The sequence below is a fragment of the Caretta caretta genome, chromosome 1, assembly GCF_965140235.1.
Source record: "Caretta caretta isolate rCarCar2 chromosome 1, rCarCar1.hap1, whole genome shotgun sequence".
NCBI lineage: Eukaryota > Metazoa > Chordata > Testudines > Cheloniidae > Caretta > Caretta caretta.
In genome coordinates, this window is record NC_134206.1 from 194,341,651 (window position 1) to 194,356,658 (window position 15,008).

The 15,008-nt window shown below is 42.8% G+C and overlaps 1 protein-coding gene across 8 annotated transcripts in view; it reads left to right on the top strand.

Moving 5' to 3' along the window:
* HJURP (Holliday junction recognition protein) overlaps window positions 1-15,008 on the top strand; it is a 40,822-nt gene that overhangs the window by 22,231 nt on the left and 3,583 nt on the right. For 6 of the 8 annotated variants that reach the window (XM_048870639.2, XM_048870607.2, XM_048870649.2 and 3 more), the window contains 4 exons: window positions 1,041-1,151; window positions 2,411-2,492; window positions 4,111-5,609; window positions 6,141-6,204. In XM_048870639.2, the coding sequence (XP_048726596.2) occupies window positions 1,041-1,151; window positions 2,411-2,492; window positions 4,111-5,609; window positions 6,141-6,204 (1,756 nt within the window). Of the gene's footprint in view, window positions 1-1,040; window positions 1,152-2,410; window positions 2,493-4,110; window positions 5,610-6,140; window positions 6,205-14,903; window positions 14,992-15,008 lie in introns of all 8 variants that reach the window. The other 2 variants (XM_048870629.2, XM_048870617.2) reach the window with 2 other exon arrangements.

The window sequence follows — 15,008 nt, forward strand, 5'->3', positions numbered from 1 at the left end:
GGGGACTGAACTAGATGACCTCTCGAGGTCCCTTCCAGTTCAGTGATTCTAAGACTTAATGCAGGGGTCCAGATTGCTCTACTTTGCTCTGCATGCCAACTGTGGGGTTCTGACACTTTCCTGTGATACATCTAGTGTTGGTAACTGTCAAAGACAGGAAACTGGACTAGGTGGATCTCATGTCTGATCCAGTATGGCAATTCCTATGTTTTTGGTAAAGGCCCGTATTAACACTGAGAAGGCCAGAGAATCTAGAGTTAAGTAGAGGTTAAGAATGGAGACAAATCTCCCTTTTATGTAGGAGTATGGATTATAATTTGTATCTCATTTATTAGTATACAATATTTAGCATTTTTGTTATTTGCATCCAAGGATCTCAGTACTTTACAAAATTTTGTCTCAGAATATTTTGAAGTATTATTAACCTTTTTTACAGATGGGCACTCTGAGGCACAGAGGTTGACTTGCCTAGGATCACCCAACTTGTCAGTGATGTATAGCTATGAGAAGACAGTATCTTTCCATAAATCATTATCAAACTTTTCCTATTTAAAATAAATAAATTAAAGGTGAAGAAAGTCTGCTGGAATACTTCAGATGGAAAGTAGTTGGAGTGGTATTGGCTTCTAGTTAGGCTATTCACATCTCACAAGTACACGTGGTTCCAAAGGACTTAGGAGGTGACTGTGAATTTCTTGTTTCATATTGCTATTTATACATGCATCTAATGTAAACACTATTTCATATTTTTTCTTAAACCAGAGAATATATATAATTGAAAAGTTAGATTACAGTTACTGAACATTTTATACTACTCTCTCTGACTTCCAATATAAACAGCATTTACTTGAAATGCAGTGACCTGATTGGTCTTGTCTTTATTGGTCAATATTTATATTGTTCTGTTGTTGTTTTTTCAAGTTTGAAATCCCTATGATTTGAATATGTTTTGTGAAGTTTTCTATTACTAACTTGTTACTGTGTAAACATTTTTTGTTTGGATGTTGCATTTGACATGTTTTTGTTTCTGTGAATAAAAGGAGGACATTCGACTTCTAAACCCTTCTGAGCTGGAAATGAGAGAGAAAGTCAGAGTTCGTGTGGATGTGATAGTACAAGATGATGAAAGAAACATCCCTAAATGGATTATGGTAATGCATCTGCTTGGTTTGGTAGAATTAATTCACTACTTAAAACTGGAATCTTTAAACTGCTAGCCAAACTATTGCTTGGTGTGCCTTGGCTAGGGGCAATCCAAATCTGTGAGAACTTCTTTGTGAAAAATAGGCTGAGTTTCTTGAAGATGGAACATCTTATTCACTTATAAAAATTTGAATCAATATACAGTTCGTCAGTTTAAAGCAAACTTGTGAGTCCGTATACCAGTATGAGTTTGTCAGTGTCGTCATATTCCAATTTGTTTCTTTCTTATTGGGTTGGAGACCAGTGATATGTCCCTAGAATTGGCTATCTCGGTTTATTAAGCCCTATTTTTGGCTGCTGAACAAAGGCACAGTCTCAGTATATGCCAGGTACATTCATCACTGAACTAGCTCATTTGTGTAACATTCCTTCAAACTCTCAAATATTGTCTTCAGTATCCCTGATTTCTTTTTCTTTCAACATAGGTTACAGTCACCAATATGCAATTATAGTGGGCTTTTTATTAGAATTACATCACGAAGACCACCAAAATACTTTCCTTTGCTGCCTCTCACTTGAATTTTTATTGCTTTTTCTGGTGGGGCAGGGAGTGCTGGCTTTTGCCCATTATGGAAAGTATTGCTCTGATAGCTTTGAAACATTGTGGGATGATTCAAAGAAACTGAACAAACATCATTTAACTCTCTTTCCCATTATACATTATTTTCCTGTCATTACTTACAAATGTTATTTGCTTCTTCAGAAAGTCTATTATTTTTGGGCTTGATGTTCACGGAAAATAAGAAATTGGAGGAAGTGGGGAGCTGTATGGTTATGTAGTAATGTTTTATGTAATGGGGCTGCTGTTTTTTTAATTTATTGTATTTGTCAGAGGTGCCTAAAGTGTTCAGATATGTGTTCCTTGTTTTATAAATGGAAGTAAATTTAAATATTTAGGAAAAAAATGCAAACTTTATGCTTAATTTAGAAATTATAAATGTCATGTAAGATTTTGAATATTTTGCCAAATATCCTTTTTCTCAAGTTCTTATCTGTTGCTTTGTCAAATAAATCATACTGCAACTGTAACTGAAGCAAAAGCAAATCTTAAATAGAACTTTTTCCTCCCTGTTTTACTGAGCTCTTCAGGGTATGGTTCATGTCTTTTGTACAGTGCCTAGCACAATGGGACCACAATCCTGAATGGGGCATGATTGTTGCTGTAATATAAACATAAATTACTAAATAAGTTCTGTGGGTTTTTCAGGTTGCACCTGAAGAAAAATCAAAGCGTCTCCACGTAACATCTCCATGGCAAGACTTGATGGGTATGACTAAATCTCCAGTTGGTGAGTATGACACTGAACTGTAGTTATTTAACATATTTGTTGAAAATGCAGAAAAGTGTGGTCACCTGAACATAAAGATACAACAGTTTGAATTCTTGAGGATGTATATAGGCCCATTGTTAATGTTTTACCAGAGGCATATTTTAAACATTTTTTGAAAAGGGGTTATCTCTTATAAATGAACTCAGCTCTTCTAAAATAGTCAGAGAAAAAGATACATTTAAAAACCCACCGTAATAAAGAATTTAAACATGGTCAAGTTATTACATGTTTTTGTGCGTGCTTTGTTTAGCTGGTAGCACAACACAGTCTCATGGGAGTCTTGTATTTGCAAGTAACTGCTTGTGCAGGAGCAGCGTGAAGATAATGGGCCTGATTTTTGCAGTCTTTAGGTAGGGAAAAACTTGCGTTGAAGTCTGGGGCCCTTTTGCAGAAGGGTTTACTTCTTCCATGTTGTTTTCACATCCTAACAGTTGCTATCAGATACCCAACCAAGCATACTGGTCCCTAGCATTTAAGACATAGCGGTTAGTGGGCACCTAATTGCCTTTTGTGCCTTTTGAAAACATTTCCTTTCAGTACATAGTACCCTGGGATTACAGAAAGTCCTCTTGATCCTTCTACATTTTTGGACTTAATGGGCTTCAGTTACTAAAGGTGGGACAATAAAAGTCTTGGGTAAAAACTTGGCTTTTAGGGAGAATCATTGTATTACTTTGACCAAAACTCTACATAAGGCTATGCGCTATGTTTCATTATTCAATTGAACCTTGTTAATTTACACATTTGCTTATATGCAGATGATGATTTACCCCAAAATCAGTAGTCTCTTCCTGTTTCACAATGACTTAGGAGTGAAGTGCTGCCATTTATGAATCTTTGTTACTTTTACAGTAAATACTTTAGAGCACTTTGTAACTTAGTAAGTTACTCATTATAACTTTAAGACAACATTACAATCGTCAAATGAACATAGTGAATTTTATGACACTTTTGTCTTTGCTTGCTAAGAAATTCTCATTTGCTTCCCAGTCATTATTGCAGATTTGATAAGAGGAGAGGCTCTCTTTGTCTTGGCAGTGAAAGTATTTTGCACTAAAATGCATTCACCACTGAGTGTTGTACATACTCTTGTTGCAAGAAGTCCTTTTAGGACAACTCCCACTTATGCCTCGGAAGAACTTTAAAATAGTTTGTACTCCAAGATACTTGGTATCCATTTTCTGCAGTCTGTTAATATAGCCTTGTACAAACTTTGATGAAAATTTACTAAAACATATTTGTCCAGCAACAATCCTGTAACCTGATGGGAATCGTGATGAAAAACGCTAGAGATTTCACTCATGAAAAAAGAAAACAATCTAGAATTTTACAAGGCTTTATTAACAGCATATGAAGATCAACACTGCAAGAATATTTGTACACCTTCTAATATTTAAAATTAGATTTATGCTATGTAATAATACATTTTTGAAAGGTTCTAATCACTGTTGTATATAACTTTATTTGGCCTAATACACAACCAAGCTAATGGTTTTAGAAGGAGAGCAGCATCTAGAAATGCACCTCCTGCATCCAGGTCTCTCATACTATGTGTTTCTGTGTTTTCTTCTTTCAGCAGATAAGATAACTGTACCCAGACATATACCTTTTCTGGAAAAAAATGAAACGGGCTATGATAGCTTCATGGAAGAGTACCAGTCTGCAAATGAAGAATGTTCCTGGAACAACGTCACACTTGCAGATTTGTATCCAGGAATGGTGGAGACACTTAGCAAGTTGATGAACAAACACTCTCAGAAAAAAGCAGCTGATTCCATAATCAGACACTACAAATACAGAGGATGGCCTCCTAGAAAATCAAAGCTTAATGTCACCATAGAAAGAATAAGAAGGTTCAGGACATCTAAATTGAAGCCTATGCTGCCTAACACAAATAGTAATGATCATAAATTGCCTGTTCGAAATAATTTAAATGAAAGTAACCAGCTTTTTCAGGATGGCAAATGTCCGACACAGTGTGTGACTAATGGTGAATCTGGTGTGGTATCTTACCCACATGTTAATACGACTGAAATGGAAATAGATTGGCCTCAAAATTTAGAAGATAATTCATACATTCAAAGAATAGACCAAAACATCTCAGATTCTGTTTTTCCAAATGTTACTGCTAGAACAGAAGAAACATTTTTAACTGAGGGTCCATCTCAGAACACCATGACATTACATGACTCAAAAGGCAGCCCAAATGGGAAGCTGCCTGAAGTACTTTCTCTGGGATGCTCTTCTGTAACTTGCACAACATCTCCTTGTCTCGTGAAAGAGAGCAAGAATGGCAAAATTGACAATATAGCTTTCGATGGTACATCAGGGTTCCACTTGTCCACTTGCAACTTGAATGGTGATGCTAATACCTTTCCACCACTTAACAGCTATTCTCTAGTAAGAACATCAAATGCATTAATCAGAAATCCTGAAATAAAAACTTTCAGGGGAGGTGTTTCACTGCAGCGCAGTCATTCTTTTTCCTCACTTCCTGTGAATCAAAGTCCAGTCAAGACTCGCCAGAAATGTGAAGAAGAATTTGAAAAACTTTACCAGAAGCTGTGCCCCAAAGAACTTCAGAAACCTCTTAAGATTAGAAAGCCTCCTTCAAACCCTAAAGAAAAAGAGAGACTAATCAAGTCCTACTTCTGTAATTCTGTAAAGTCTCATAAAAAATATGATAGTGCATTTGACGAGGTTTATCAGAGATTGTGTTCCGAAGGGTTTCCAAAACTGCCCACGTTTCTCAGAGCTTCGAACTTACGGAAATATGAAGGCATACAGATGTCAGAAACTGTAAATGCTTTAATTAACTCACCCATACGAACGTTACCTGCAGTTACCAGAATTAAAAGAGTAGCAGATTTCCACAGTGAAGATCTTTTGTCTTCACCTGTAAAGAGACTGAAAAATATACCTGAAGATTTTTTTCCTAGAGCCAGTAATCAGTCTCCTCATCGAAAAAATATTAATCCTCAGACAACTGGCCTGGATTTCTCAAGTGTGATGGATGGGATTGTTCCTGGCATATTTGATGGCCCTAATTGTCAAAGTCAGTCATCTGAAAACTTTGTAAGGAGACTTTTACTCTACTATTTTGGTTGATAATGTGCAGAAGGCTAAAAAATTGTAACTTTTACTACAGTCATTTTGAAAAAGATTGACTTAAAGCTTCTCTTGGACTAAGTCAATCTAAAATTTCTGCTTCAGTTTTTTGACCAGTATGGTTGAAATGCTTAAAGTGTTGTTAAGCTCATGGGCCCCCTAATCCCATTTCCCCATTTTAGGGAATATGGCCCCTAAAAATATTCAACAAAATTATTAGTTTAATCTTAGTTCATTGCAATTGAGTTTAAAAGGAATAAAATCTCAAACTATGAGCATTGTTAAATCATCTTCACAGCCCTGTGTGAGAGAGGCAGGCAGGGAAATTGAGCCGGACAAGCTAATGGCCTGGAACCATTAGAGTCCTATTAACTTCAGTGGGTTTTAAATCAGACCCTTAGTGCAGGATTCCCATTTCCTTGATCTGACCCAGGCTGTTAACTGTAACACACTTGTGTTTACTTTGATTGATTTAATTTCTCAGTGCTTCATTTTCAGGATTCTGGGTTTCATACGTCTTCAAATCACACTTTTCCGGTTAGTCCAAGTATTTTTGTGCAAGGTAAGTTTCAAAAAGCATTTTGAATTAGTTTATCAATTAGGAGGGCTTCTCTTAAGGGGAAGCCAGTAGATCTCCAACTCTTAAATTCTGCAGACCTCTTCCTAAGTGACACCCATTTTCTCCCAACAGTCCTTGGCTATGTCTCAAAATGTGTCTTTCCAGAGATCACCAAGAAGGGCTTCCTGGACCACAGCTTGAGAGTTTTTGGAGTGTTTTACTTTTTTTCTTTGGATAAGATCTGAATTTTCTTCTTAAAGTTTCATTTAATAAATACTGGTGTTTCTTCAAGTGCTTGCTCATATCAATTCCAATTAGATGTGCGCACGCCGCATGCACAGCCATCGGAGAATTTTTACCCTAGTAACACCCGGTGGGTCGGCTGTGGAACCCCCTGGAGTGGCGCCTTCATGGCGCTGGATATATACCCCTGGCAACCCAGTGCCCCCTCAGTTCCTTCTTACCGCCCGTGACGGTCGTTGGAACTGTGGAGCTTGGCTTTGCTACTCTCCACTCTCCCTAGCATTCACCCTACAGTTTGTTCATAGTTTGTTGTTATAGTATTGTTTAACAGCTGTAGTTCTAGGTTTCAGAGTAGCAGCCGTGTTAGTCTGCATTCGCAAAAGGAAAAGGAGTACTTGTGGCACCTTAGAGACTAACAAATTTATTTGAGCATAAGCTTTCGTGAGCTACAGCTCACTTCATTGGATGCATTCATTTGTAGTTCTAGTTATAGTATAGTAGTTTGTATTAGTGGGGGAGAAGGGGTTTTCCCCTCCTTCCCGTACTTGATTGGGCTCATGCCCAAAGCTCCGGGCTTTAAGCCCTGCAGATCCTGCTCCAAGCCCATGCCAACGGGCGACTCCCACGACTCTTGTCTGAAGTGCCTGAGGGAATCTCATCAGGCGGAGAGGTGCAGGATTTGCAAGAGCTTTCGTCCCCGGACTAAGAAGGAGCGGGACTTTCGTTTGAGACAGCTCCTTATGGAGGAGGCTCTTAGTACTCAGCCTCCAGCAGCGTGACATGACCCGGTGCCGAGCACTTCAGTACGCAGCGCCCCGGCTTTAGTTACAGGAACGGTACCGCAGTCAGACGCTGATAGAGAGCCACAGCACCGAAGTTCCCCGGCACCGCAACCAACGTCTTTAGTCCAGCACTGCTCTCACTCGCCTGGCCAGAACCTCGTTCCACAGCAGAGCGCCCAGGGACACAAGTGACGGCCTCGGCACTGTTGACTCCGGCACCGAAAACGAAGCAGTTGAGTCCAGTGTGACTGGACTCCCCGACTCGCAGCATGGTTGAGGTCCAGTTGCCATCTACACCAGATACCTTTGTGGCGGCAACGGATCTGATTGCCTTGACTGTGTCAACATCCCTTCAACTGGCCAAGGCACCGCCACCTGTCCGCATGACACCATCTAGGGGCAAACAGACTCTTATTCACCTGCCAGCACCATCGGTTGAGCCTCAGTACTGTTTCCACTCTTGGCGCCGTTCCTGCTCCCAGCGCTGTTCGCAGTCCCGGCACCACTCTCCATCGCGGCGTTGGTTGTACTCGCTGCACTGCTCCGACTCCTGGCACCGGTCTCGACACAGGAGTAGATACCGTTCCTGATGGCTGTCATCATCGTCGAGACCCAGGTCCAGATCCAGGCGCCGGTCCAGGTCCTGATACTGATCTAGGTCCAGACGCCGCTCCCCAGTGTCGTGGCACCGTTCTTCTCCATCTCGGCACCGATTGGTACAGCGAAGCTGGAGATCAGTTTCGTCTCGTCAACATGATTCAGCACAGACCCACTCGGCACCACCATGACCATTGTGTTCCACCTCTCACTCATCAGGGTCTGAGGCAGGGTCACGCTTCTCAGACTGCCACCACTTGGATCACAGCCGCCTGGGCTCGGGCAGATCAGTGGCAGGCGCAAGAACAGGGCCCCACTCAAGGGTCCACCCAGTAGCCCTTTTGGACACCTTGGGTGTACCACCAGGCCCAGGGTGCTCCCTCTGAGGCTCTCACTCGGCCCTGTCTGAGCCGCGAGTGCCTGAGGCCTCTGCCAGCTGTCCTGCTCCTAGAGGCATGGAGACGGTGGCATTGCCCTTACAGGCACCAGTTCCTCGTACTCCAGCTCCCGGCCTGAACACTGAGTTTGCGGGTCCGGAGCAGTGGGGCACAGCTCAGCAAGAGGCTCTGGATGATCCTGTCCCTTCTGTGGCATCCTCCTCATCTTCACCCGATGAGGCTGTGGCGAGGACTGCTATAATGGAGTCAGCCCCCCCATCCTTCCCCGATAGACCTCCGCGCCCACCAGGAACTCTTGCACAGGGTGGCGCGGAACATTAACCTGCAAGCACAGGAGGTGGTTGAGGTGGAGGACCCTGTGGTTGACATTTTGTCCGCAGAGGCTCATCCAAGGGCACAGCAAAGAGCAGGTGCAGGCTCACCTTCAATTCGTCACAGACACGTTGCAACAGTTAGGCCTTCTGCTTAACGTGGCGAAGTCAACACTAGAACTGACCCAGAGGATAGAATTTATCGGGGCGGTCCTCGACTCCATGCGGGCTTGAGCCCTCCTTCCAGATGCTCGCTTCCAAGCCTTGTCAGGCCTCATCAGGAGCCTTCAGATCTTCCCAACCTCGATGCCCTCTTCAAGTCTGGATGGCATCAGTCTACCGCCCAGGTCGAGACAGCCTGAACCTGGTGGTCACCATTCCGGAGGGGGTCCTGGCCTCCTTCCAGTGGTGGCTAGACCCAAGGGCAGTCGGCGGAGGAGGCCCCTTCGACACTCAGCCTTCCTTGTCCCTCATCACGGACGCGTCAGTCCTGGGATGGGGCGCCCGCCTCGGGGACCTCCAGACGCAAGGTCTATGGGCCCCGTCCGATCTCTCTCTTCATATCAACGTACGGGAGCTGATGGCGGTGTGTCTTGCGTGCCAAGCCTTTTGGGAGCAGTTGCATGGTTGTTGCATGGCGTTCGTCACAGACAACACCATGGCCATATTCTACATCAACAAGTTGGGCGGGGGAGCCTCATTTCTTCCCCCTCTGTCAAGGGGCCATTCGACTGTGGAAATTCTGCATAGCCCACTCCATTCACCTGATGGCGTCGTTTCTCCCAGGGGTCCAGAACATGTTGGCGGACCACCTCAGCAGGTCCTTCCAATCCCACGACTGGTCACTCCACCCCAGTGTCATCCACTCCATCTTCCTAAAGTGGGGGTTTCCCCAGGCTGACCTGTTTGCCTCATGCAGCAACCAGAAATGCCTGGCATTTTGCTCCCTTCACGGCCGCTCCCCGGGCTCTCTCACAGATGCCTTCCTACTCCTGTAGACTAGCAGGTTGTTTTACGCCTTCCCGCTGTTTCCCCTTGTACACAAGGTCTTGCTCAAGGTGTGCAGGGACAGATCATGACTGATTCTGGTTGCCCGGGCGTGGCCCAGGCAGCATTGGTACACCACACTGTTGGAGATTTCGGTGGACGCCTCAGTTCTGCTGTCTTTTTTTCCGGACCTGATCACTCAGGATCACGGCTGCCTCTGTCACCCCAACTAACAATCCCTCCACCTCACGGCATGGATGCTGCATGGCTGAGCCACTCTGAGCTACTCTGCTCTCATTTAGTACAGCAGGATGGGTAGCAGGAAACCTTCCACTCGGGCCTCATATATGGCTAAATGGAAACGATTCTCATGCTGGTGCACTCACCACAGCACACCCCCCTCCTCCCCTCCCCAGGCGTCCATGCCTCTCATTTTGGACTGTCTCCTGAGCCTGAAACAGCAGGGCCTGGCGATATCATCCATTAGTGTCCACCTGGCGGCCATTTCAGCTTTCCACCCGGGAGCGAATGGCCGATCTGTCTTTGCCAATTCCACGGTCAGTATGTGCCTTGAGGGCCTGGACCGTCTCTACTCACAGGTATGACAGCCAGTCCCCAGGACCTGAATCTGGTCTTCTCCAGGCTCAATTGGGACCCGGTTCGAGCCGTTGGCCACCTGTTCCCTCCTGTACCTCTCTTGGAAAACGGCTTTCCTCGTCGCTATCACATCAGTAAGGCGTGTATCTGAGCTCAGGGCTCTTACCTCAGAACCACCATACACGATCTTCCACAAGGTGCAGCTATGATCTCACCTGGCCTTTCTTCCCAAGGTGGTATCCACCTTTCATATCAACAAGGACATTTTTCCTCCCAGTTTTTTACCCAAAACGCACGCTTCTCTTCAGGAACAACGGCTACATCCCCTAGATGTTCGTAGGGCCCTGGCCTTCTACACTGAGTGTACAAAGCCGTTCAGGAAAACGACCCAGCTCTTCGTCGCAGTGGTGGAATGGATGAAGGGCCTCCCGGTCTCCTCCCAGCGGATCTCCTCTTGGATCACTTCCTGTGTCCGTGCTTGCTACGATCTGGCTGGTGTTTTGACCCTGCCACTCACCGCTCACTCTACAAGGGCTCAGGCCTCAGCGGCAACTTTCCTGGCCCAGGTCCCAATCCAGGAGATCTGCAGAGCTGTTACATGGTCTTCGGTATATACTTTTACCACTCACTATGTCATCGTCTGAAAAGCCAGAGACGATGCGACGTTTGGTAGAGCAGTCCTACAATCCACAGTACTTCACTCCGACCCCACCGCCTAGGTAAGGCTTGGGAGTCACCTAATTGGAATCAATATGAGCAAGCACTCGAAAAGAAGACAGTTACTCATTTTTTTTAACCGTTGTTCTTCGAGATGTGTTGCCCATATCTATTCCAAACCCGCCCTCCTTCCCCTCCATCGGAGTAGCCGGCAAGAAGGAGCTGAGGGGGCGTTGGATCGGCTGGGGTATATATCTAGCACTGTGAAGGCGCCACTCTAGGGGGCTCCACGGCTGACCCGCCAGGAGGTGCTAGGGTAAAAATTCTCTGGCCGTGCACACGGCGCGCACACACCTAATTGGAACGAATGAGCAACACCTCTCGAAGAACAACAATTACAAAGGTGAGTAACCGTCTTTTTTCCTGCTCCCCTTCTCTGCTGTATTGCTAATACCATACATAGCTAATATCCGTTAATGTGTAGTAGAGAAGTTGCTGATTAGTTAATCATGTTTTCAAGAACTAAAAGTTTTTACCACCACTCTTGGGGAGTTCCTGCTTCCAGCTCTACAAAACTTGTGGTTACACAGTAACAAGATTACAAATATGTCCTAGGTCAGGTCTACAGTACAGACTTATATTGGTATAACTATATCTCTCAGGGATGTAAAAATCCACAGTCCTGGACGACGTAGTTATATCAACCTAACCTTCAGTGTAGACAGCGCTATGTCAGCAGAGAGCCTGTCCTATTGACATAGACACTGTCTCTCACAGAGGTGTATTTATAATGGGGATGAGAGAAGCTCTCCCAACAGCATAGGAGCATCTTTCCTTAAGCGGTGCAGTTGCATCGGTGCATTGTAAGTGTAGATCTTCCTTGGGAGGACTTAAGCTAAATTCAAGTGCTGCCACTAAGTCAGCAAGAGGATTTGCTCAAGTTCTGAATTTGAAAAATTAAACTGGTTTGAGATTAGATAGGCACAAACTCCCAGGGCCTATAAAATTCCTAATCTTTGTAGTTACCATCATAAAGAGTTACAGAGAATTGTAAATCTGAAGCTTGATATTTAAAATAAGCTACTTCAGATACAGCAGCACCTGCTCAGGAGTTCTCATAGTTAAAGTTGTCAGTGTTTCCAATTTAATACATTATTTTCAGGTCCATCTAAATTGGCCATAAAATCTCCATGCTGAAGCTTATGGGGACACAGTAAACTTGAAAAATCTCATTACTCTTTGGAGGTGTTATACATCCACTTGTGGCAAGAAGTACATAAGAGAAGCTGAAAGTGATTCAAGATTTTTTTTTTCTGTTTCCTCAGCTTTTTTTACTTTGTGCATTTTGACAGCACTGTGTTTATTCACTTTCTTGGTTCTGTTATTGGTGAGTTGTCATTAGCATGTCATCACTTTTGCATTGCTCTTGTGGGGAACATGTATGCCTCTCCTTAGTGCCTGTAAGGGGGCATTTACTTTTTACCAGAAACACAAGAGAAGAGCTTCTGCTGTTTCTAAGTTTGGTGCCAGGAGAGTATACCTGTTCCCTGGGAGCCCTGTGTAGGCAAGAGGCAAAAAGGGATAGCCAGGGGGACCTCCTCCTTCCCTTCGCAGACCATTTTGTATGTGGCTGGGGGTGCAGACAGGAAAGTTGTTCTTCCTTTCCCAAACTATAGTATAGAGAAGGGAGCAGTGGGAGCTAGGAGAGGGATTTTTTTACTCTTTGGGACTTCTCTAGAGTTCAGAGGTTGGGAGGTCTTGCTTCAGTGCTGCTGAAGCTGGCACGCTGTCAGTAGTGTAAACAAAAGCAAGAGACAGGTGGGAAATGGGCAGACCCAAACACATTTAATGGGGGTGCTGGCCTTCTCCTTTGATGAAGACCTTTATAAACATCAGCAGGGGTTGGGGAAAGCCCTTAAGACTTTTAAAGAAGCCATTGTAAGGGGAAAGAATTTTCTGGTCAGTCTTTCTTGCTCAAATTTAGTCAAGCAAAATTTTTCAGGTTATCCATAATGTATTAACTATATTGGCAAAAGCTCAGTTTTGCCAGTATAAACTGAATCTGTACTAGGCATGCTTTGCCACTAGGTACACTGATACCAGCAAAGCTCTCCTAGGTTTAGAGTAAGCTAAATCTGTACAACTGCTCACCTAGATTGGTATGATCAACATAATTAGAATAATAAAATTTCACACTTTTGGGGAATACATCTTTTTCCAGAGCTTACCCTTTGGCAAAAAGCTTGACGGAGATCCAGCCTCTGGTCTCAAAGGACGTGTCATTTACCTCTGCTATCACTTCTCTCTTGTCATCCTTGCCTTACATCCCTGGAATCTCCTAGAGATAACTTTTTGGTTACTCAGATCTACCTTCTGTGATTTCTGAACTACGTGTTTACATAAATATCCTCTCCAAGGAGGATCCATTCTGGGGTTCCCAAAAAATGATGCACTTGATATATAGGGATGAATAATTTCAATCATATAAGAGGAAAAGTGGAAAATAATATGTAAACAGACTTGACTTTCTTTTCTTTAAAGTTGTCACCCTGATCTGCTTGTTAAAAGTGACAGTATCAGATAACCTCACAGGAAAGTTTCATCTCTACTTTCTGTAAACTTATCTAGCCTATCTCCATGCCACTGCAGAGTTTTATTTCCTGTTATGCACTTCTGTTGTTTAGCATAGTTAGTCCTTGCATCTCCCAGGTGATGGAGCTTCCACCACCTCTGTGGGTCAGGATTCTTCAATCTAAATAGCTTTTGTTGTCAGGAAGGTTGTTTCCCTCTGATATTCAACCAAAATGTTGACATTTTTATTATATACTGTCTTTGTTATAGATACTCCCCTGTATCTGTGGTATGTTTATACTATTTAAATATTTAGTCGCTCACTACTATGTTCCAGTCCATACCTAATTAAAGAGTCACTGCCAAACTATAAGTATTGAACTGTCTTAATCATTCTTTATAAATCAATCACAGTCGCCCCCCAGTCGTTTCTTGTTGCTGTTCCTTAAGTTCTGTCCAGTTAGTATAGGTCTAGTAATGAGTAGAGCCCTTCAAATCTGCAGATATCCGCTTAATATCCATATACGTGGACCATTTTTACAGATCGCAGATAGATGCGAATCCAAATTTTGCATTTGCACAGTGCTCTAATTAATGAGACCCAGAATCGAGTGCAGTATTCCACGTCTGATGACATACAAGCGATATGGAAGAGGGACTGTTAACTTTCTACTCTGATGTGATGTTTCTATGTAAGGAAATTGCACTAGCTTTTTTTCCTACAAGGTAGCATTGCAAACGTGTATCTAATTTATCTACTGTCATCAGTTTCAGTGTTTCTGTTTGATAAGTTTCTCACTCTCACTGAACATTTGTGTTCTGAATTATTTTCCCCAGATATATGAATGGACACTGTCAAATTTAACTTCATTTTTAAAAGTTAGTTTTTCTGTTACACTAGGATCTTTTCAGCAAGGGAAGAACTAACTCAATATGCAGGGGAAATGGTGACAGACTACATAAAACAATCTCAAATGCAATAGTTAACAGACTGGAAAAAATACACTTTTTTGTTAATGCCTTACAGTTTTAATAATCTCTGTTTCTGGTAAGTATAGTAGATACAGATTCTTCAGAAATAAGGCTTTTTTCATGTTCGCTATTTCTTTTAGGTCTCATTTTTCCAAGATGAGTCTCATTTTATTGTTTGCTCTGAGTTGTTAACCTCTTATATCCCTCTGTATTATTTCTCTTAACTGATATTCACAGCTCCCTACAATGCCTTTCTGTGATCCTAAATCTAATTGCAAGATATTTCCATCCTTTTCTAATGCTGATAAATTATAAGGTCTTCAAAGGAAATTAGTTATACACTTAAGTAAGTTCACTGTTATAAAGTACAAATTGTATTTGAAATTAAATTTGGCCAGAGGCTTTCACGTAAAGAACGTTCATTATACTTCACAGATGGAAGTAAGTTGTTGCTTTCTTTTAATACTTAGAACTGCTGCTCTGAGCTTGCTCCTAAGGTCAGAATAGTCCAATATTTTAACATACAGTACTGGATAGAGTGCTCACTGTGGTACTTAACCTTATGACCCCATTAATTTTATCACCAGAATCCAGGATTGCAAATATCTATGCAAGTATCCCTAGGACATTGCAAAATAATGGCTCATCCAGAAGTGCACAAAAATATTAACAAAGGCAAGTGACTTTTCAGT